The sequence below is a fragment of the Sus scrofa genome, chromosome 14 (assembly GCF_000003025.6).
Source record: "Sus scrofa isolate TJ Tabasco breed Duroc chromosome 14, Sscrofa11.1, whole genome shotgun sequence".
Lineage (NCBI taxonomy): Eukaryota > Metazoa > Chordata > Mammalia > Artiodactyla > Suidae > Sus > Sus scrofa.
In genome coordinates this window covers 38698493-38722611 of record NC_010456.5, presented here as the reverse complement: position 1 = coordinate 38722611, position 24119 = coordinate 38698493, and the positions used below count along the sequence as shown (strand labels likewise).

The following is a 24119-nucleotide window of genomic DNA, read 5'->3' as shown; positions in this document are numbered from 1 at the left end:
CCAAGTTCACTCGCGGCTATGCCCCTCCCCACCCTTGCTTCACAGTCTTAATCCCCAGGGCCTCGGTTTCTTCCTTAACTGGGACCAGGGCCAACTGTGCTCTGGGCATCTCAGAAACAAATGCCGATACCCACAAAGCACTTGGAGCCCTCCTGACGCCAGTGCCCACCAGAATGACAATGAGCAATCGCCCAACCGTTTGCCAGTTGTCGCTGAGAGCCCCACTCCATGGGAAAAGCCTGACGAGGAGAGGAAAATAAACCACAGCGACACTGATGAGTTTTCCAGGCGCAGTGTCGCCACCCCGCTTCTGTGCCAGCTGCCTCTTTAAAGGCCCCCAGATAAAAATCAGGCAAAAGACATGACCCCAAAAGAAAGCAGGGCACACATTTCCCTCTGGTCAGGGCTTCTCTGCTGATGACCAGTTCCAAGATGGCGTGGGAGGCAGACCCGTGTCCTCCACACACGTTAGGAAGGGCTGTAAACCCAGGCAGAGCCCCCGCAAAGAGACGGACCTCCAGAAAGGGCAGAGCTGGCACACAGCCCTCCCAGTTGAATCGCTGGTCTCAAGCCCAAAACCTGGCCTGCCAAAGGCTTAAGCCAGAGGAGGAAAGGAAAGATGGAAGGCTCACCCAAGCCAGGGCGGGTCAAGCCCTGTTCTGGAAGGAGGAGCCCGGGTTTGGAAGCAGCCAGGCTAATGCCCTGCACTAGCTTTGCTTCCAGTCAGCTGACAGGGACCGAAGCGGCCAAATCCAGAGACTGACTCCCTCTGGATACAGAGGCCAGCCATGGAAGGGCTCTGAACTGGCCAGAAAGTTGAGAGCAGCTGCTACAAACAGAGATGGATGGAAAGGCAGGAGGGGTAAAGACCAGAAATGACAGACTCTGGGCAGAGGCCAAGAAAATAAGCATCTCTTGGTAATTTAGGGTGGCAACTGCTGTGCCGGGGGCCCACTGACCACACAGAGATCTCGAACCCTGAGGTTGCACATGTGACCTTGGGAGCAAGTCTCCAGTCTTCTTAAATCATGCTGTTATTGGGAGGGGGGGAGAGAGAGAAAAAGGGAGGGCAAAGTTTGTAAATGGCTGACCTTCCAGATGCAAAGTAATACAGTTTAAGTTGGGAGACATTTATTCAGCACCTACTGTATACCAGGCATAGGGCTAAGTGCTGGATTTGAAAAAGTAAAACCATGAACTTCGCCCTTGCTGAGCTCACCATTGGGAGGCGGAAGAAGTGACATGATTCTGGAGCATTAAAGGCATTTATTAGTTGCAACAGCTTGGAAAAGGAGGTGACAATGACTACTGTTCACAGGGGCTGGAGGAAAGAGGCAGGAAGGGATGCAGGGGCCATGTACCTGGCAGCTTTTAAAGGATGAAGGATGTTGGATTAGGAAGATGTGGTATATCTGCACAATGGAATACTACTCAGCCATAAAAAAGAACAAAATAATGCCATTTGCAGCAACATGGATGGAACTAGAGACTCACATACTGAGTGAAGTAAGTCAGAAAGAGAAAGACAAATACCATATGATATCACTTATATCTGGAATCTAATATACAGCACAAATGAACCTTTCCACAGAAAAGAAAATCATGGACTTGGAGAACAAACTTGTGGTTGCCGAGGGGGAGGGGGAGGGAGTGGGATGGACTGGGAGCTTGGGGTTAATAGATGCAAACTATTGCCTTTGGAATGGATTAGCAATGAGATCCTGCTGTGTAGCACTGGGAACTATGTCTAGTCACTTATGACGGAGCATGATAATGTGAGAAAAAAAGAATGTATACATGTATGTGTAACTGGATCACCATGCTGTACAGCAGAAAAAAAAAAACTGCATTGGGGAAATAACAATTAAAAAATTAAAAAATAAAAAATAAAAATTATATAGATATGGCAAAAAAAAAAAAGGATGAAGGATGAAAAGGTGTTCAAAGGGGGGGATGGGGGTGGGGTGACGGTACATTCCAGAAACAGGAAGGTCATGCATAAAGCACAGAGAAGCAAACAGCCAGCCATGTTTGAGAAATTGCAAAGGGTTTGGTAATTCTGAAGCTGAAAGGGCCAGAGATAAGGCTGATGTGTACAAAGGAGAATAAGACTAAGCGCTCACACTGAGCGCTTTAGGTTTGTTAATTCTTCTAAGTATAAAAATGCCCCATCAACTAAAGACTACTACTATCTCCAGTGTCCAGAAGAGGAAACTAAGGCTCAGAGAGGCTACGTGATTTGCACAAGGTCACAGAGCAAGAAAGGAGCCAGGCTGGGATTTGAGCCCAGGCAGCTTGACTCTTTAGTGAAGTGGCTGTAAGCCACATAAAGGAAATGATTTGAGCTGCTGGATTGGAACAAAACGGAGCACCTGGACCACGTGTACCAATCGGAAATGTGCAAGGTGAGGGGGGCAGTCCTGGTTAACGTCATAACCCTATCTACAATTTGCACAGACAAAAGGGCAAGGTTCCTTTCCCCGGGGAACCCTGGTGATCCTGGGGAAGCCAAGGTGAGCACACATTTACAGAGCTGTTAACTCGCCAGGAGCCCTGGGGTCATTTCCATTGTTGATCAGTCAACCTCACCACCCTGTTGTCCCTTCCCTGCTACACAGTCCACCACCACCTTTTGCTAAGGCCGAGAGAGAAGGGGTCGGCCAGATGCCTGCAGGCAATTTCTTGGTGAGACTGGACATGATTTCCACCTTCTTTAGCCTGTGAACCTCGAGGCTTGACTTGCACAGGACTTCCTGCTCTTGGGCCCCTGGGTTTATTATGAAACAAAAAGCTTTTACTCCCACCAGTCACTCATCACCAAGTACTTACTGAGCACTTACCATGTGCAAAGTGCGGCGGATGCTTTGAAAAAACATTTTGTAAAGATTACATACATCTCCAAGGCCTAGGCTTCTCACACACACAGAAAAACATGCAAACTCCACCGTTTACCCAGCAAAGAGGGAGGCACCTGGGCAAACATCTGCCCTGTATTCACTGGAAGCACTGGAAATGCTGACTGTGAAACGCACAGGGATGGGGAAGGGAGCAGTACGAGAGCAAATGGAGACAGAGGCATTTTTCACTGCACATTGGCGTTCCCTGGGCCTCTGCGGGGGGTCAGCAGACAAGCTCAGAGGAACAAGTCTGGCTGTGAGACTTGCTCTCCATGTGTGCTACAGAAGTGTCAGCTGAAGGTGTCCACTCAGCATGGACCAGACGGCTGCTCTGGCCCCTACCTGTGAGCACCTGGGGGGCCAGCCAGCTCCCATGAACACTGGCCACACCCCAGCATCTGAATTGTCTGAAGCAGGTGGCTGTGCTCAGAGGAGCAGCAAGAAGGGGCTGAGAGGCGCAGGCTCCTTGGGGGAGTGACAGCTGGGAGGAAGTCTACATCCCGCAGACAGCTTGGTGGCCTAGGCATGCCACTTCTCCAGGGACCTGGCCTTGCCTGGCTGGCACTGTTCCTAGGGGAGCCAGCAGTACCTGAAAGTCTGTGCCGTCAGTAGCCGGCACTGGGCTCAGTCTCTTCCTCCTCTTACTCAGTTTTCCTTTTCACCCAGTGGGAAAGGCAGCTCCAAAGAAGCATCATGCATAAAAGAAAAATACAACAGAAACCAAAAAGCCACCACCATAGGAGTTCCCGTCAGCAGAAATGAATCTGACTAACATCTATGAGGACACAGGTTCGATCCCTGGCCTTGCTCAGTGGGTTAAGGATCTGGCATTGCTGTGAGCTGTGGTGTAGGTCATAGACGCAGCTCAGATCCCACACTGCTGTGGCTAAGGTGCAGGCCAGCAGCTACAGCTCCAATTTGACCCCTAGCAATGGGAACCTCCATTTGCTGTGGGTTCGGCCCTAGAAAAGACCAAAAAAAAAAAAAAAAAGCTACCATCACAAAGCCTGGGCAGGAGGTGGAGCTACCTGAGTTGCATGTCCCTGCAACGCACCTGGGTGGTCAAGGAAATTAACACGTTGCCCCCCTATTTGCCACAACAATATCCTTAGGAAAATGCAAAATTCAGCTAACATTCCTTAAGAGGAAGTTGGAAGAGGTAATAGAAGGAAAGGAAGGCAAGCTCAAATCCTCAATTCAGAGAGTCCTTAGATTATCTATTCAGAGCCTCGAGAAAGGACATCATTGCTGCTTTGTTGCAAATGAAACCCTGATAGAGTACTATCAGTTAGTTTCCACTCAGTTGGTATGGGAGATATTATATGAAGTTCCCATTTAATCTTCACATCAACCCTGTATGGAGATAGCCTTATCCCTGTTTTATAGATGAAGAAACTGAAAGACAGGGAGAAACTGAAGCTCAGCTCTTCATTCAAGGTTGCACAGCTGCTAAGAGAAGACGCCAGAAATTCGACCCCATCCTTTGCTGTAGATGGAGAGGCTGAAGAAATGTTAGAAGGCACTAGGTTATCAGCACGTGTTATCACTCCACCACCGCACACACATTTCAACCTGAGGATCCTCCCAAGCCACCCCCAGACTTGGGAGCCCCTGCTCCTCGGACAATGTCTGAGCTCCCAAAGGAAACAGCACAAAACGTGCCACCAAAGTGAACAGACCACCTGGCCTGAAGGCTGAGCGGGCTCTGGGAACGTCTGAGCTCCATCAAGGCAACCAGACCGGCTCCTGGGTGCACAGTAAAAACTGTCATTCGCAACAACAAGGCAGGCCAGCCAAGTGTGAACAGCCGAGCCTGCGAGAAGAGGGGACCCTGGGGAGCCACAGAGAGCTGGCATCACGCTTGTCAACGACCACCCACGAGCGAAAGCCAACGCATGTGGCGGCTTGGAGTGGCTCCAAGCCATTAGCCAGCGCTGAGCACCATCGCTCTGCCTGAGCCGAGTTCCAGCAAGAGCTACAAGAATAAGAAAAAAAGGAAATAAAATCCCAGCCTAACAGAGAGATTAACCAGAAGGAGAGGCGGGCTATGAGTGTCAGGGTGGGGGGGAGCTCAGATGGAAGGAAAGGTGGAAACAGAGCAGCCTGGGCTGACACGACAAGTATGGGACTCGTGTGGGGCCCTGGGGAACTCCAAAAGCAGAGACCAGAAACATCCACAAATTAGGCCACTCTAGGGGAAGCAGAGCTCAGGCCCCTCTTGGGTTATTTCTGACCTAATCACAGTGAATGAGTCTCCTTGTCATCCCAGATGGTTCTAGGGGCTGGTTAAGCTGTGACAGAGTCACTTGAGACGCTGAGTGTTTTAGGAACCTGGTGATTCATTCCCAGATACGTTACTTCATGCACGTCTGTTTATTAAGGACCCGGGATGTGTGCAGAAAAGATGTGGTCTGTGCCTTTGCAAAACCTGTGCTCTCAGAAAGAGGCACAGTTGTGTGACACAGAATAGCACCTACTCAGGTGTTCCCCTGGGTTGGGCGCGATCCCTTCCCACCTTGTCCAACCAGGCCACCTCAGATGGGTGTCACAGAGACTTAAGAATGAAATCTATTGGAGTTCCCGTCGTGGCACAGTGGTTAACAAATCCGACTAGGAACCATGAGGGTGCGGGTTCGATCCCTGTCCTCGCTCAGTGGGTTAAGGATCCTGCCGTTGCCGTGAACTATGGTGTAGGTCGAAGACTCGGCTTTGCTTCTGCATTGCTGTGGCGGTGGTGTAGGCCAGCAGCTACAGCTGCGATTGACCCCTAGCCTGGGAACCTCCATATGCCGCAGGTGCGGCCCTAGAAAAGACAAAAAAAAAAAAAAAAAAAGTGAAATCCAGGAGTTCCCATTGTGGCTCAGTGGGTTACAAACCCAGCTAGTATCCATGAGGATGGAGGTTCAATCCCTGGCTTCACTCAGTGGGTTAAGGATCCCCTGTTGCTGTCTCGATTCAACCCCTAGCCTGGGAACTTTCATTTGCCTCGGGTGTGGGCATAAGAAGAAAAAAAACCAAAAAAAACCAAACCAAACAAAAAAATCCACCAACGGGTTAAACCCTGATTGAAAGGAACGTGGTTTACAAAGCCCAGCTCAGTGCCAGATGAACTAAGGAGTATTAATCATACTATGAAAGGAGGCTTTGCCAAACTTGGGCTTCTTGCTCATATTTTAAATTATCTACTTCACCAAAGTTCCATTTTCTCATAACCTTTAGAAATCCGTCATGGCACAAAGCAAACCCTGACTTGGTACGCAAGACATTAATCAAATCTATCACATGCAGGGGTGGGTGTGGGAAGCGAGCCTCTGAGCAGCATATTCAGAGGGTTCACGAAGGTGCAGAAGTGCAGCCACTACTCTAACCAGTTAGGGAGGGTTAGGGAAAGCTCCATGGAAACAGAGGACAAGATCTTTCAGCTGAAAGAAAGCTGAGGTGGGGACAGATCAGAAGCAAGAGGTGGCAGCCCACGGGGAGGTTTGGTAGTCAAAGTAGTTCAGATGAAAAAAATAACTGAGGAGTTCCCGTCATGGCGCAGTGGTTAACGAATCCGACTAGGAACCACGAGGTCGTGGGTTCGATCCATGGCCTCGCTCAGTGGATTAAGGATCGGGCTTTGCTGTGAGCTGTGGTGTAGCTCACAGACGTGGCTCGGATCCCACATTGCTGTGGCTTTGGTGTAGGCCGGCATCTACAGCTCCAATTAGACTCCTCGCCTGGGAACCTCCATATGCTGTGCGTGTGGCCATAGAAAAGACAAAAAAAAAAAAAAAAAGAAAGAAAAGAAAAGGAAAAATAACTGCGATTATATGATGATTAAATAAAGGAGATGATGGAGTTCCCATCCTGGCGCAGTGGAAATAATCTGACTAGGAACCATGAGGTTGTGGGTTCCATCCCTGGCCTCGCTCAGTGGGTTAAGGATCAGGCGTTGCCGTGAGCGTGGTGTAAGTAGAAGAGGCAACTCGGATCTGGCATTGCTGTGGCTGTGGCGTAGACTGGCGACTATAGCTCCAATTAGATCCCCAGCCTGGGAACCTCCATATGCCGCAGGTTCGGCCCTGAAAAGACAGAAAAGACAAAAAAATAAATAAATAAAACTAAATGAGATGATAGGAACAGACCCATGTTTAAGACTTTTGCTTGCTGGTTCTGATTTTGGGGGAGCGAGGGTAAAAGAATGAAGGCTGGTCAGCCAAGGGTGGGACTGGAGACAGAATTTCTCATGGCATGGAAAGTGCTGGGGCCACTGCCAGGTGGCTGGGGCCAGACCAGGAAGGCAGATCAGAGGACTTGGCCTTCGAGGGCTTCATTCTCATTTGATCCAAAAACGTAGCCAAAGCTGCGTGAAGTGAATGGGTCTGAGTTTACGGTTTCCTTACCTATACTCTGAAGTCAATGAAACCTTCAAGGCCACTAGAGCTTGGTTGGAGAAACGTTCCCCCCGGGCAAGACCTGGAAGCAGAACTGGCAGGTCTGTGACCAGAGAGCAAGAGGGCACCATAAACCTGCCTGCCTGGGGCATGTGCCGAGCACACAGCAGCCCATTAACATTGACAATGAGACAGGGCCACCGCCTGCCTGTGCAGGTCACTTCCCTCCACATCCCCTCAAACCGCACATCTGGAAAATGGGGATAAATACTATTACTCCACAGGGGCTCTTAGGAGCAACCGTCTATGTGAACATGACTGCACACATTGCTTCCAACTGCATCAGCTGTGATAGCGCTTGCTGCCTCTAAAGGAGAGTGACAAGAACAGCTCCAGGGACACTTCTACTTTAAGGTGGCATAAAGGATGCGCTGATTGGCAGCTCTCAGATTCACTGCTGGGTCAGGGCGCAGGAGTGGCACCCACAGAATGCTCATGGGAGATATTTGCTAGTGCCATTCCAAATGCTGGCTGAAGCCTCCAAATGACCACCTAGGAGATACCCCGCACATAACTGAATCTTCCAGGGAAAAACAAAGGCCCTAAATCATGCCTTAAAAAAAAAATTAAAAAGACGCTGCTATCATGTTATGTACTTGCTTGTTCTATAGCTAAAATACATAGGGAAAGAGAGCTTAAAAAATATTTTTAGGAGTTCCCGCCATGGTGCATAGGGTTAAGAATCTGACTGCAGTAGCTCAGGTTGCTGTGGAGTTAAAGGATCCAGTGTTGCCGCAGCTGCAGTGCAGGTTGCAGCTATGGCTTGGAGTCAATCCTTGACCCAGGTACTTCCATGTGCCGCAAGTGCAGCCATTACAAAAAAATGTTTTTAAGTTGTCATTGACATACTCCAGTTGTATTCCAAGATGCTAATTCCTCAATCCACAGAGGGTGGTACTGAGGACAGAATCCAACATTCCTTTCCTCAGCTGAAGGGAAACACAAGCCATCTAGGCATTACCATGAGGGACAGACAGAGTTCGACAAACACTCCCTGGCTGGGCAGACTGAGAACTTCCTGATCAGCTCTCCGATTAGGATGGATTGTTTAGGGGGTTGTGTCAGTGCCCTGGAACAAAGCAGAAACTTATCTGCTGGATAGAGTTAGAAGCTGTGCCATTTTACAGCAGGAACGCAGGTCCTTTCTGATGCTAAGAACCTGGCATGCTGGGGTGTGGCCAGGGCTCAGCACAACACATGCACTCTGCTTTTCTTCTCTTTTTTTTTTTTTTTTTTTTTTTTGGTCGTTTGCTTTTTCTAGGGCCACTCCTATGGTATATGGAGGTTCCCAGGCTAGGGGTCGAATCGGAGCTGTACCCATTGGCCTACACCAGAGCCACAGCAACGCGGGATCTGAGCCACATCTGCAACCTACACCACAGCTCACAGCAATGCCGGATCCTCAACCCACTGAGCAAGGCCAGAGATCGAATCTGCAATCTCAAGGTTCCTAGTCGGATTCGTTAACCACTGCGCCACGAAGGGAACTTCACACTCTGCTTTTCTTTCACTATCCTTGCCAGATACAGCTCCTGATGTAAGACACACCCGCCTGCCTATGTATCCCAGGCCAGAGGAGCCTGTGAACGGACTCCTTGGCTCCAGATCATCCCAATGCTTCCCAAGTGCCAAGGATGAGGCAGGAATTGCATGGAGCTTCAAGGCTGGAGGGATGGGGCAACCCTGGATAAGTTCAGAAGCTGGTCGGGGAGACAGACACAGAAAGAGAGATGCCCAACCTGGCTCCTATAGAACATGCTGGATGTTTCCTCTCCACCCACCTCCCAATCTCCAGAGAGAAAAGTCATCCCTCATCAGGGGTGACCACCCCACCCCCACTCCAGGGTCTATCAGGGAGGTTTAAGGTCTATCAGGGTGTGCAGAGACAGGATCTGGAATTAGCAAGAGGTCAGCATCACTGGCTGGTTGCTCAACCAAGTCTCAACTGCGGCCAGCACTCCAGGCTCTGCCTAAAATAAATCCACCCGCTCTGACCCCTCCCCTAATAAAAATGGCTAACAGCCACCCAGTGCTCCCACTGCTGTAAGCCAGGCAATGTGCTTGTCTGAGATACGCTGTCTTGTTTCAACCTTGGAACAGCCCTCAAAGGTGATACTGGTATTGTTTCCTTTTACGGATGAGGAAACAGAAGCCCAGAGTGGTTATGTCAAGCACCCAAGACTGCACAGCAGTAAATGGCAGGGTGGGACTCAAGTCAGTGCATGCTCTTAACAACCCTCGCCCCAGTCTACCCCTGGCACCCTCGTCTCTGGCCTGTACAGGACAGCGCATACCCCCTTTTCCCCTCTGCCCAAGTATTAGGTCCTCTCCCCAGTACCCCTAACTCCCAGCTGTGCCTAAACTCCACTTGTCCATAGGCTCCTTTACTCCCTTAATCAAGCCTTCACTGTCCTTTGCGCTCTCAACTCCTGCTACAGTGCCGTCCTATCATAATTTACTGCCAGGCTACAAACTGCTCCCTGATCATCTTCTCTGGAAACACTGAGCACAATCAAGCTTAGTCTCTCTGAAGCCTTTCCTGATCAAGCTGCTCCCTCCCCAGATCAAGCCGATTGACTCTATCTCCTACCGCCATATTCCACCTCCTTGGGGAACTACCTCTACCTTCCCGACTCATCCTCCACTCTCTCCTCCTCTAAATCCTTCCACTGTTATAATATAAGCCACAAAAAGGGCATGTCATATACCTATCTATCTTACTGCCAACCAGACTACAAATCTTTCACAAGCCATAACAGGATCTGCTACATTTCTGTAATCGCTGCAATGGTTGTTCTAAGTTTTGAAGAAATACATTCAAGCCAGCTGGAAAATTCTACCTAGCTTTTCAGTTGACAGGATGAAAATAATTAAAAAAAAAAAAAAAGACTAGCTATTAAACCATTACTTGAGTTCCTGTTGTAGCTCAGCAGAAATAAACCTGACTAGTATCCATGAGATAGTGGGTTCAATCCCTGGCCTTGTTCAGTGGGTTAAGGATCCAGTGTTGCCGTGCCTCTGGCCTAGACCAACGGCTATAGCTCTGATTCAACCCCTAGGCCGGGGAACTTCCACATGATGCAGGTGTGGCCATAAAAAAAGCAAAGAAAATAAAATTAAAATAAACTATTACTTTTTTTTTAACTGCTAATGCCCACTCAAATCTTAAATACACATCTCAAAGTCAGAGCCAAAAAAAAAAAAAGGCCTAGCCAGACCCAGGATGGATCAAAGAGCTAAGAAAAGAGAAGACAGTTGTAAAGTTCAATGCCAATAAGAAGAAAGACCGGGAAGCTGGCCCTCCAGCAAAGAATCAGGTGAATCAGACCTGGTCTTTCCTTAGGCAAAGCAAGGGGGGGCAGAGATAAGTTCCCCAGGCCAGTTATGATTCCTACGGAACAGCACCCAGAGGTGAAGAGTCTCTCCCAGGCCGTGGAGGGCTTGTCCATTGGTTTTGTACTGTTTCCTTATTTTGAAGGAGTATTTTTTTGTTTGTTTGTTTTTTATCCTTTTAGGGCCGCACCTGCAGCATATGGAGGTTCCCAGGCTAGGGGTTGAATCAGAGCTGTAGCCGCTGGCCTACACCACAACCACAACAACGCTGGATCCAGGCCATGAGTGCGACCTACACAACAGCTCTTGGCAATGCCAGATCCTTAACCCACTGAGTGAGGCCAGGGATCAAACCTGAGTCTTCACAGATACTGTCAGATTTGTTTCTGCTGAGCCATTACGGTAACTCCTGAAGGAGTTTGTTTTGAACAAAGGCTGGATGGGTATGTTTGATGTCCGAGGTTACAAAGTAGCAGCTGCTGACTAAATTTTACTCAATTGGCTATGTTTAAGAAATAAGAATTGGGAGTTTGCTGGTGGCCTAGTGGTTGAGGATTCGGTGTTGTCACTGCTGTGGCTCAGGTTAGATTCCTGGCCCAGAAGTTTTGGTATGCTACAGGAGCAGCCCCCCCCCCTCAAAAAAAGATAAAAAAAGGATAAAAAAAGAATTGGTTGCCAAGGTCTACAAGTCAGAAGACTTTCAATGAAAAGCGTAGGTTTTTACTTCTCTTGAAACACTAGAAAATGTGTTAATGAGCAGCCCGTGAGCCTACACAGTAACAAATGGTCAAACTGAAGTAGCAGCTGCCCCATCAGACAGCACACCCGCTCCCCACAGCCAGGCCCAGGGCAGCCACATGCTCAGGTCCTTGCTACAAGGTCACTTCAGCTGAACCAGATTCTCACAAGTGCTTTGGGCAGAGAAAGAGCTGTCCATTTTTATGAGTAGATAAGCACCTCCAACAAAAAGCAAATAACGTAAAGGGGGCTCCCCAGTGGGAAAGGCAACCCAAGTGCCATGGCCTGAAGCAGTTCTCCCGACCAGGGCCACCCCTCCAGGCAAGTGACGATATGGGGTCACCTGCCCCTGGGTACCCATGATCTTGGGAGATGGCCTTCCTCAGACATCCCAGCTGGCCTTTTGAATCTCATGCCCCGCTCCAAGGCTGGTCCTCCTTTGCCCTTCCTTTCCCAAATCTTGACTCCTCTGAGTTCCCATTTTCAGCCCAAATTGTCTTGTTCCAATCACCATGATGTAAAATTTAGCCAAATGCTTGTGCAGAGGAAAAGCTGGGGAAGGGTATGCATGGAGGAAAAAGCTGCATGAAATCATGACTGTCCTTCATGGTCTGTTTTTTTTTTCACGTGCCGTTTTTTTCTAGTTTCTCTGCAGTGATCTGATACCCCATGTACAATGAAACCTCATTAAGTTCTGCTCTTTCTATAAAATGAAAGGGAGCTTCAGGTACAGAGCTCCAATTTTTTTCTTTTTTTCTTTTTACAGCCACACCTGCAGCACATGGAAGTTCCCAGGCTAAGGGTCAAATTGGAGCTGCAGCTGCAGGCCTACACCACAGCCACTGCAATGCTGGATCTGAGCCGCATCTGTGACCTACACAGCAGCTTGTAGCAATGCCAGATCTTTAATCCACTGAGGGAAGGCAGGGATCGAACCCACATCCTCGTGGATATTCCTCAGGTTCTTAACCTGCTGAGCCACAACAGAAACTCCCATAGCTCCAATTTCCAATGCCTTGTAGGAAATAAAGTTTCACTGACAAGAAAAAAAAAAAAAAAAAAAATGGTGATAGGGATAGGAAGCACCTCCTTTTGGAAAAGAAACTCTGCCCTAAAATTCTACCTCTCTCACAAAGCTTCACTTCACAGTGTTCACACATCAGCTCAGAGCCTAAGTTCTAGGATCAGAAGACCCAGGTTCCAATGCTGTCAGTGACACTTCCTGGCTGTGTGACCTGGGTTAAGTTTCAATCTCTCATAGGGTCAATTTCTTCTTCTGTCAAATGCAGATCCTGAACATATCACACACATCTGCTGGAAGGACCCAAAGGCAGAGAGGGCACAAGCAAAGTGCTTTCAGACGCTGCCTATTAACACACAGTAGGGGTTCAATACCCGTGAGTATTTTTTTTTTTTCTGGCTAGGCCTTCAGCATAGGGAAGTTCCCCCGCCAGCTGCAGCTTCAACTTAACGTCATAGCTGCGGCAATGCTGGATCTTTAACCCACTGCCCAGGGCTAGGAGTTGAACCCACACCTTACCAGCAGCCTGAGTTGCTGCAGAAACAACGCCAGATCCTTAACCTGCTGTACCTCATCAGGAACTCCTGTAAGCTGTTATTTTATTGTGAACGACCTTACTCAGCTTTGACTGATGGGAAGAGAAGGGAGAGAGGCAGGAAATGTCCAAATCAGGGAGTTCACCCGCCAAAGGGAGTCCCATGGGCTCCCTGAGCAGGAAGGTGGGATGGGGTGGTCTTTGGGACCAGGGTCCCCCCAGGGGGCTGGATCCCTAGGTGCTTCCTCTAAGTTTCCTTCTGGGGCCTCCATGCTGTAATTCATAAGGCAGCCCCTAGGAGGGCACTGCAACCAGCAGCCATCAGAGCCCATGCATGTGCCCTCTCCGATGTGGGGGCTCACGGGTTGACTGTTCTGCCTCATGAAGCGCTCTCGAGCAAATGTGAACTCAGACCCCCTGACAGCGACGGGTAAAGAGCAGTGCAGCAGCCGCTCCAGCCTGCGCTCAGCTGCCACTACCGCCATTTCCACCAGGCAGCTTTCTGCGTGCAGAGGGGAGGGATGGCTTTTCATGACAGGAGGTCCCGGAAACAGATAGCATCCCCCACGAAGACTCGGGAGGCGGAGGAAGCTAAAGGTGTCAAGTATCGGTTACCAGGCTGGAACTCAGCATGCCTGGTACTTGCTCATTTTAATTGGTGCCTCCGCTGGCCTGGTGACACGGGAATTCTGCCTTGGCGAGACCCTGGGAAAGCCGGGGGACCGACTCTGGCGGAGGCAGATACCCAAGCTCCCTGGGAGGCTGTGAAAATCTAATTGCTGTTCAGTCTCCAGCTGCCATGCTGCCTCTGCTTCCCGGCTCAGCGGTGGCCACCTGCTGTGCCAGGAGGGAGGCAGAAAAGAATTCAGACCTTGGTCTGGGTGCAGGACCCCTGCTCCTGCATAGTGGTTTCCAAAGCAGCAGTTGGGTTGTGGCCATGACCACAATGTCTATGACTGGCTAGGCAGTTACTGTGGGACCACCCACACGATCTCACCAAATCCCGCGATAACGCTACCGGAAGCCGCTATCACGATGCAGCCCTACAGACGAGGAGGCTGAGGCTTGGAGAGAAGTCCCGTACTAGGCAAGGAGTAGAAGCCTGTAGCTGGGCTCCAGAGCCTGAATGCTCAACCATTCCACCACCCAGGGTATCACGAGTGACAGAAGCGACCCACGCCACCTTTAGGTTTTATTTACTCTTTGGCAAGTATGCTGGGGAAGTTCGGTTAGAGACAGAGCTGCAGACACAGGCAGCTAAGATGGAGAGCCTCCTGCCGGGTTGGTCACCCCTGGGGACGTAGCCCCACGGGCTCTTTCCCAGTTCGTTGGCTCCATCTGTCCTGAGGCCAACAGCTCTGGCTCACCTTGACTGAGCCTGGTGCCAACTGGCTACGGCTGCATGAAGACTCTGGAAAGGGGGCAAGGGCGTATGCCTGGTGTTGGGCCCTGCAAGGGGACAGTGGCCCTCCACCTTGTACTGGGTCCCAGGGAAGTCCTGATGGTGTACTAGGTACCAGGGTGAAGGAGGGAGAAGGAGTCCTCTGCTCCATCGCCTTGAGCCTTACCCCTGCATGGCTTGTCGCCAGGTAACATAAACCATCAGCACCAAAGTGGTCCATGAGACAAAGTGCCCAGCTCAAGTCTCAGCCACCACCCTGCCCACAATTCTCTTATCACCCAGAAAAGGCAGACAGTACAGGCCCATCTTAGGCAGCTGATGGGTTTAAGGGCAGTGAGAAGGCAAAAGCTGAGTGTGATCAGAATCCCCACAGGAAATCCCTTGTATTGCCTGTGACATTCAGACTCTATGGTCTAGGGACAGTCCAGACCACTAGCTAATATGCAATCACTAAACCGCACTGTCAAAAACGCCAGCCCCACTATTTTCAAGGTTATTCCCAATTTCCAGGCTTTAAATACCTCTGCTCACACCTGCCTTCTTTATCAACCTGACATCTCCTGCCTGAGTCATTCATTAGCATTTCAGCAGCCACTCTTATAGCCCAGAGATGTTTGAGTCTTGGATAGAATCCATCCTTGTCCATATAAGGAAAAAATAAATCCAAGCCCTCCTGGTTTCCTGTAGGGATAATTCCCCAGCATCCACCATCCCTAGCCTAGGGTCAAAGGTCACAGGCGGCACAGTGGGGACCTCACCTAAGGAGTTATGGGCTGAATTGTGTACCTCTAAAATCTCTATGTTGAAGTCCTAACCCCCACTGCTGTGGAATGTAACTATTCAGAGATGGAGCCTTCAAGAGGGAATTAAGGTAAAATAAGGTCACATGGGTGAACCCTAATCCAATAGGACTGGTCTCCTTATAAGAGGACACACACACACACACACATATACTGAAGACATGATGAGAAGGCAGCTGCCCAAGAGCCAAGGAGAGAAGCCTCGACAAAGCAACTCTGCTGACACCTTGATCTTGGACTTCAAGCCTCCAGAACTGTGAGAAAATAAATTTCCACTGCTAAAGCTCCGTGGTTTGTGGAATCTTGGCATGGCAGCCCCAGCACACTGAAGACAGGAGTATGTGGCAGGCAGCCGGGGGAAGCATCCGCGACAGCTGCTGGATCAGGGCGAAGACCTGGGCTCCATCAAGGCTCATGCCCTCCACTGGCTCAGTTCTCAGTGGCTGTCAGACCCACGTAGTTGCCAGCTCTGCTGAAGGGTTTGTATTCTGCCAACTCTTTAATACCTTAAGGGTTTCCATCCGCCACAGACTGAGGGGCAGAATGGCAGCCCCCTGGTAATGAGCTGTGCTGGGAGTAACGAGACTCAAACCATGGTGAGCAGAAACAGGAAGGGACATTGCCCACCTTTGATGGGGACTCAGACAGCCCCTCCCATGAGCTAGGCCCCAGAAACCCAACCAGGTTTATCTGGACCACGACCTGTTGAGCGCTGACACATGGAAGGCACCAAACTAGGTGATATGAAGATGAATGAACATTCAGGGCCTTGAACATGATTAGGTGGTTAAACAAGTCCTTTCCACACAGTAAGCTACTATAAGAATGGAAGTCTACTATAAGATGAACCTATCTACAGAACAGAAACAGGCTCACAGACATGGACAGCAGACTTGTGGTTGCCAAGGGGGTGGACGAGGGAGTGTGATGGATGGGGAGTTTGGGGTTAATAGATGCAAACTGTTACATTTAGAATGGATAAGCAATGAAGTCCTGCTGTATAGCACAGGGAATTATGTCCAATCATTTTTGATGGAACATGATGAAAGATAATATGAGAAAAAGAGTGAATAGATGTATGACTGGGTGACTTGGCTGTACAGAAGAAATTGACAAAACAATGTAAATAATGCATAATACAAGGTACTAAAAAAAAAAAAAAAAAAAAAAAAGAATGGATGCCCAGCCCAGTTACCAAAGCAGAAAAGGACAGAGCATAATTAGCCCCATCAGGAAGGGGAGGTTCAGAGAAGGCTTCAGGGAGGTGGGATTATCAGCAGGATTTTCAAGACAGAACTGAAGTTCATGAGCAAACAAGAGGCTGGGAAAAGCATGCCAGACAGTTACCAGCAAGGTGGAGAGGTTTAAGAATGTACCAGGGATTCACAGAACTAGAATTGTGGGCTAAGGCAGGAAATGGAACTGGTCAGGCAAGAAGATTCTAGAACATACGTATGCTGCTGGCTAAGGAGCTTGGCCTGCATCCAGTAGGGGATGGGAAGGTCCTGAGAGCTGCAAGCTGAGGAAATTACAGGCAGACCTCAGATACTGTGGTTCAGTTGCAGACCACAGTGGCAAAATGAATATCACAATAAAGTGAGTCATATGACTTTTTGGTTTCTCAGTGTATATAAAAGTTATGTTTACACTATACTATAGTCTATTAAGCAACGCATTGCACTAAGAAAACAATGTACAGAGTTCTCACACTGGTGCAACGGGATCAGCAGCATCTCTGCAGCACTGGGACGCAGGTTCCATCCCCACCCTGGAACAAGGGGTTAAGGATCTGGTGTTGCCTCAGCTGCAGCATAGGTTGCAATTGTGGCTCAGATCTGATCCCCAGCCTGGCAACTCCATATGCCTCGGGTGGCCAAAAAAGAAAAAAAAATTGTAATTAAAAAAATTTTTTTAAAAATAGCCTACCGGGGAGTTCCTGTTGTGGTGCAGCAGAAACGAATCCGATTAGGAACCATGAGGTTGCAGGTTCAATCCCTGGCCTCGCTCAGTGGGTTAAGGATCCAGAGTTGCCGTGAGCTGTGGTGAAGGTTGCAGATGCAGCTCAGATCCTGCTTTGCTGTGGCTGTGGTGTAGGCTGGCAGCTGTAGCTCCGATTTGACCCCTAGCCTGGGAACCTCCATATGCGGCGATTATGGCCCTAGAAAGCCAAAAAAAAAAAAACCTATTGTAGAGCACAAGGAACTATATCCAGTCTCTTGTGATAGGTCATGATGGAAGAAAATTTGAGAAAAAAAAAAAATATATATATATATATATATATGTGACTGGGTCACTTTGCTGTACAGCAGAAATTGACACAACATTGTAAATCAACTATAACAAAAAAATTTTCTAAAAGTTCTGGTGGAAGGTTTGAAGTATTGCAAGAATTCCAAAATGTGACACAGAAAAAGGAAGGGAGCAAATGCCATTGGAAAAACCATGCCGAGAGATTCGTTCAATGCACAGTCAACACGAACCTTTAATCTGTAAAAAATGCAGCATCTACCAAGTGCAGTAAAACAAGGTATGCCCTACCAAATGCCTCAGGTAGGATCTGAGTTTTAAACAGACTGCTCAGGAAAGCAGGGATGGGGACCTTGAGAAAGTCAGTGCCAAATACCAAGTGCGAAATAAGAAAGGCCTATTCAGAGGAGGCAGAGCAGGCAGGGATCTGAAATCTTTTCTTTCTTCCAAGAGGCTACTGTTTTTTTCCCAGCTGAGCTTGGTGGGTTACACCCATTAGTTCCTAGAGGTTTTAGTAAATATCCCAGGAAGGGTGTGGGAGAGGAAACTGAGGCACTAATGTACTCTGCACACTCTCCCTGGACCCCGTCAGTTTTATATTTGGCTTTTCTTTCTTTTTTGTCTTTCTAGGACCACACCTGTGGCATATGGGGGTTCCAGTTGGAGCTGTAGCCACTGGCCTACACCACAGCCGCAGCAACACAAGATCCAAGCCACGTCTGTGACCTGTACCACAGGTCATGGCAACACTGGATCCTTAACCCATTGAGCAAGGCCAGGAATTGAACCCACATCCTCATGGATGCTAGTCAGGTTTGTTAACCGCTGTGCCACAACAGGAACTCCTACATTTATTTGGCTTTTCTTAAATAAACTAAAATGAGCCACCAACTTCACCAAGAAATGAACAGCCTTACCAGCAGCCTATCCAAGGCTAGTTTCTTGTCTACTTGGCCTATTTCCCAATCAAGCACCATCATCAGTTCGGAATATGATCCTGACACAGAACTGAGCTGCTCTTCCCACTTTGATGCTGCAGGAGGGCCAGACACCTACCATCAGCTCTGATACTGTGGGGGGAACTTAAAAGTGGCACCCAAGACAATGATCAGGATTCCCATTTGGAACCATGAGCCTGGCTATTTCCAGAATAATCCATACCCTCCAAATGTCAACCACCCTCCCTCCGGCCTATTCCCTCATTGGCCATGGATGTAACTGCTCTCCTCACTAGGAGTTCTCCTCCTCTGAAGCTGAGACTATTTCACATTCATTTACATCCCTTTCTCCAAAGCACCTTACACAGGGGCATTAGAGGGAAGATCAGAGAGGCACTGCTGCTGCTTTGTGTGACTCTGGACAAGTCACTTAACCTCTCTAAGGTTTTCCTTCCCCAATAAATATGGATAATAACAATAAGTCCATCTTGAGGTTATATGATGAAATAATACATATAAGTGCTAAGGGCCAGCACTCACACTTATTAAGGGCATGGGAAGAAAAAAGAAGGAAAAGGACAGGGAGGAGGGGAGAAGAGGAAAAAGGGAAGAGGTGGAGGGGAGGAAGAGGGAACAGGAGAAGGGCAAGGAACTTTGGGGTCAAAAGGCCTTGGGTTCAAATCTCTGCTCAACTGTTTGCTTGGCTATGTGACATCAGGCAAGTTCCTTGATGTCTCTCTCTGTGTTTCCTCCTCTATAAAATTATCATACTCCCTACCTTGCAAAAAGAATCTCAGTTAAGATAACAAGGAAGAAAGAGCCTAACACTGAGATTGCCAACTCTAGGGTATTTAAGAAGTGGGCCTGAAGTCACAGCCACTGATTTCTTGGTCCTGAATGGCGCTTAGGGAAACATCTGGTCTACATCCTAACTCTCCCGGATCACCCAGCTCTGCCTCTCTAGATGGGTGAACACACTAAAGCAAAGACAGGCCAGTCTGGAGGGCACCATCCATGGGAACAAGGCTGTGCTTCACCACTTCCACGGGGAGGCTGTCAAGCTCCCTGCAAGGCAACTGTGTTCTCTCCAGACAAAGGAGATGGGGGAGTCAGGCTTGTCTTTCCCTGGACACAAGCAACAGCCCTCTGTCCTGGTTCAGGAGCATGGCTGGTGGGTAGAACTTTCATCTGCAAAGGAGACCCTAAAGCACTAGCCTCTGACATCTTAGGCCCCGCCATAAAAGGCGAGTTATTTTAAGCCTCTCCTGGACCCAAGGCCTGAGCAAATGAAGCAAATGGCTTTGGGACAAGGACCAGAAAGGTTTTTAAGGCCCCTTGTACTGCCAGAAGCATACTTAAAAATCTAAAAAATTTAAAAGCTCGCAACCTCTCTTGGGTTCACTTTGTGCTGCTGGGCTTTGGTTTAGAGGAAGACAAAGCAAAACCCCAAACCCTCAAATCAATGGATCACGACAAATGCTTGCCACCTTCCACCCTGTCCTGGGCAGTGCAGGGCCTGAACACCAAACAGGAGAAGCAGTCAGCTCCCACTTTCCTGCCAGAGGTTTCAGATTGGGGCAGACAGAGGCCGATATGGAAACTGGTTTCTTTTTTTAACAAGGAATGGGGCAGGGAAGCTAGCCAAGGAGCAGGTTTGTGTGAGGTCTCACCAGGCATCCATGAACAAAACCAGGGTACCACAGATGCAAGAGAGGGCACAGACTGAGGGAAGTGGAGCAGGCTGGTCCCAGAAAGCATCCCTAAATTGGGGGTGCAGCATTAGGACCCCAGAGGATTAGTTTCCCAGCGGTTTCTGTGTCAGAACTCGGGGGTCAAAAGTGGGGTCAAACTTTTGGGTACGTGCATCTACCACCAGACCATCAAAACCACAACTCAATCCCCAAAAGAGAAAAACTGCATCCCCTCCCCCAGCCCACCCAATCAAAATCTTACTTCTGCTAAGATCCTCTTGGCCCAGGCCGTTGGAGGGAGCCAGTGGGGCGCTGCCACCCTCGTCCAAGGTCAGGATGAGGGGAACGTCGTCATCTAAACTCACAGCCATGTTCTCCGCTCCTGCAGCCCTCAGGATGTGATGTCTAGTGCTTTAAATAGTCTCTGCTTTGAGCTCCAGTTCAAAGCCACTGGCCCAGAGGTGCTTCTCAGAAACTCCTCCATCCGAGGCATCTTCTAGAGTTTGGGGGATAAAAGGGAAAAAAAAAAAAAAAAGAACAATGATCAAAATACAACAACTATTGATGAAAATGTTCTGGAATTAGATAGTGGTGATGGTTGCATAACCTCACAAATATACTAAAAACCACAGAATGCTCCCCTTTAGGGTGGTGGGTTTTATAGTAATGTGAATTATAGCTCAATTTAAAATAGTGTATTGCAGGAGTTCCCGTCGTGGCTCAGCAGTTAACAAACCGGACTAGCATCCATGAGGACGTGGGTTCGATCCCTGGCCTCACTCAGTGGGTTAAGGATCCAGCGTTTCTGTGAGCTGTGGTGTAGGTCGCAGATGTGGCTCAGATCCAGCGTTGCTGTGGTGTAGGCTGGCAGCTACAGCTCCAATGTGACCCCTAGCCTGGGAATCCCCATATGCCCTGTATGCAGCCCTAAAAAGACAAAAAAAGAGAGTATTGCAGTATCGTAGCACTAAAATGTGTGGGGGAAACTTTGCAAGAATAAACAGTGGAGTTCCCATCCTGGCGCAGTGGAAACGAATCTGACTAGGAACCATGAGGGTTCCTATGCGGGTTCGATCCCTGGCCTTACTCAGCGGGTTAAGGATCCATTGCCATGAGCTGTGTGTAGGTCACAGATGCAGCTCGGATCCAGCATTGATGTGCCTCTGGCTTAGGCCAGCGACCATGGCTCTGATTTGATCCCCTAGCCTGGGAGCAGCCATATGCCTCGGGCTCAGCCCTAAAAAGAAAAAAAAAAAAAAAAAGAATAAATACTGAAAAGTTAAGGGTAATTATGTCTGGAGATTAAGATTATGGCTAATATATTCCACCTCTACCCTCTCAACCCTTACTCATGTGTGAGTTTCGTAGAGGTCTTAAAACCTTACAAATATACATACAACCATTAAAGTAATAGCAGTTAATACTCAGTGAGTGCTTACTCTGTACCGGGCACTCTTCTAGCAATTTTCAAAGCTGAATGAAACTTCATAACAGGTAGGTAGGATTATTATCCTCCATGATAGAGGGGGAGACTTAAGGCTCAGAGAGGTTAAGTAACTTGACCAAGAACCCACAGCTGGAAAGCCAAGCTTTGAACTAAACAGTCTGACTCCAGACCCGTACTCCCAGCCACCATTCTACATTTCCTCCAAGACCCTGCCCTGGTATTTTGGCAGCACCTAGTCCCATACAGGGACTACACCTGCCCATATCATTCTCACATAGGCATTATTCTTCTAGCTTTAGGTATTTGGGGAGGAAGGGGAAGAGACTAGAATACTTCATTTTGTTCTTTTTACAGCCACACCTGCAGCATATGGAAGTTCCCGGGCTAGGGGTAGAATCAGAGCTGCAGCTGCTGGCTGCCTACACCATAGCCACATCTGTGACCTACGCTGCAGCCTGCAGCAACGATGGATCCTTAACTCACTGAGCAAGACCAGGGATCTAATCTGCATCCTCATAGATACCAGTTGGGTTCTTAACCCACTGAGCCACAACAGGAACTCCTAGAATACTTCTTAAAGTGATGTCCAAAGTCACAGAGCAAAAACGCTCATTCTGAACTCCCAATTCAAAACAGTCCAAATGAGCCTGTTACAGTTCCTATTTATACACGTTCCCATTTCCGCTGAGGACCAAAAGCAAACACTCAGCAGATCAGACAACAAGAACTTTGAACTTGAAACCAGCAGCAGGTTCCTTCCTCAAACTGTGGCCTTCTGATCTTGATCAAGTTTGCCTCCAAACTAAATGAATGGCAATCCAGCAATTTACTTCCTTCATAAGTCACCACAACAATCAGGAGCAGGCCCCTGTGCGTCAATATCTTCTCACAATTAGGCAAAGTGAGCACTATTCTTTGCTGCTAAGCCTGCAGTGCTCTGCCTAGTAAACTTCCTGTGAGATTTTTTTTCAAGTTTCCTCCAGATCTGGGGATTAATTTTACTTTTAAATCTCAGCAGTGGGAAGACAGAAAAGGAAATCCCAAATGAGACGCTACCATTTGGCAGTCTTAAGGATTTTTTTTTTTCTTATTGGCTTAACTTTTTAATCACAGATAATTTCAAACACTCAAAAGTAGAGAGGCTATGTAAATGAACTTCCTTGTATTAATCACTCAGCTTGGACAATTCTTAACATCTTGTCATTCTGGTATTTTGAAGGCTGAAGTCAACTCACCAAGGTTTTTCTTAATTTTATCATCATTATAATAGCTTATTATAACTTATTTTAACTGTATGACTATGTTTATTTTAACTGCATGACTGCTTGCTTGCAATGGATGCATGAGTTCTGCAGCTCTCAGATGAAGTGATTTTTGCCTCTCAGGGGACACTAGCAATGTATGGAGAAATTTTTGATGGTCACAACTAGGGATGGGGGTACTGGTGGGCAGAGGCCAGAGATGCACCAAAACAACCTACAATACACAGCTGAGACCCATCAGAACCTAGAAATATGTAGCTCGAAAGGTGAATAGTGCTGCTGTTAAGGAATAAAGCTAATGTCTCCATTTCACAGGTGAGGAAACTAAGGCTTAGATGGGAAGTGATAGAGCCCAGATTTAAACCCAGGCAGTTTGAATTCTGGGACCTTCTCTGCTTAACCATTACCCTTCATCTCTTACCAGACCAGTTCCCTCATCCGAATTCGAGCCCATCATTTCACAGAGAGGGAAAAGTGAGGCCCACAGGAGAGAAGGGACTTGCCTGTGGTCACAGTGCAGGACTCCTGAGTCCTATCCCAGCGCTCCTGCGGGCTTTGCTACCCACTCTACCGAGTACCCAGAAGGGAAGGGTCACCCCTAGGACAGGTCCCAGGGAAAGAGGGCCAGCAGCCATCCCGCCATCTAGGAGTCTCTAGAGGGGTGGGTAGCCTGAGGGCGCCTGGGAAACGAGCAGATAAGGGAGGAGGGGAGCGAAGAGGAGTGCGAGCTCCTGCTCCACGTGCGCAGCCTTGCGACCCCTCTCCCCTTCCCGGGCTTTCCCCTGCTATACCCATGCGGGGGCCCCCAGACCAGGGCTGGAGGGAGAGAAGCCCATCGATGACTTCCCCACAGCCCTTCTGGGCCCGCCTGCCCGCCTCCCACATCCCTATGCCCAGCCGCAACCCCGCACTACGAGCCCCTTGACCCCTGACCCCTGCCCTTTCCCTCAGGCCACCCTTCGCACCCCTTGGATTCTTACACGCGCCGCCCCGGCAACCCGGACCGCGCGCCGGGGTCCGCACTGCGCAGCCCAGCCCGCCGGCGCCGCCGCCAAAGCCCCAAGCCCGGAGCTGTTGCAGCTGCAGCAGCCGCCGCAGCCACCGCCACTTCAGCCGCCGCCACCACAGCAGCTGCGCCAGCTCTCCCATCCACCGCCTACTGTCCTCTCCACCCCCGCCGGCCCCGCCCCATTCCCCGTTTGCTGCGGCCTATTGGCTATCAAGCTGTCATGGTGCGCTCTGACTGGTCAAGCCTCAAGTCCTTCGCAAGTTCTTGCCCTCTGTTAATGCAGAACTCTCTGCCCGCCTCCTCGAGGAGAGGCGGGACGAAGAAACTCCGCCTCTTTCCACTACCCATTCTCCCCTCCTTACT

General features: G+C 49.0%; 1 protein-coding gene across 2 annotated transcripts in view; it reads right to left on the bottom strand.

The window, feature by feature from the left end:
• TPCN1 (two pore segment channel 1) overlaps positions 1 to 23932 on the bottom strand; it is a 74510-nt gene extending 50578 nt beyond the window's left edge. The window contains exons 1-2 of one of the 2 annotated variants that reach the window (XM_021073264.1): positions 23728 to 23932; positions 20301 to 20534 (exon numbers count right to left, since the gene is read on the bottom strand). In XM_021073264.1, coding sequence (XP_020928923.1) covers positions 20301 to 20409 — 109 coding nt within the window. In that variant the 5' untranslated portion in view covers positions 20410 to 20534; positions 23728 to 23932. Of the gene's footprint in view, positions 1 to 7282; positions 7356 to 20300; positions 20535 to 23727 lie in introns of those variants that run through there. The other variant, XM_021073266.1, reaches the window with a different exon arrangement.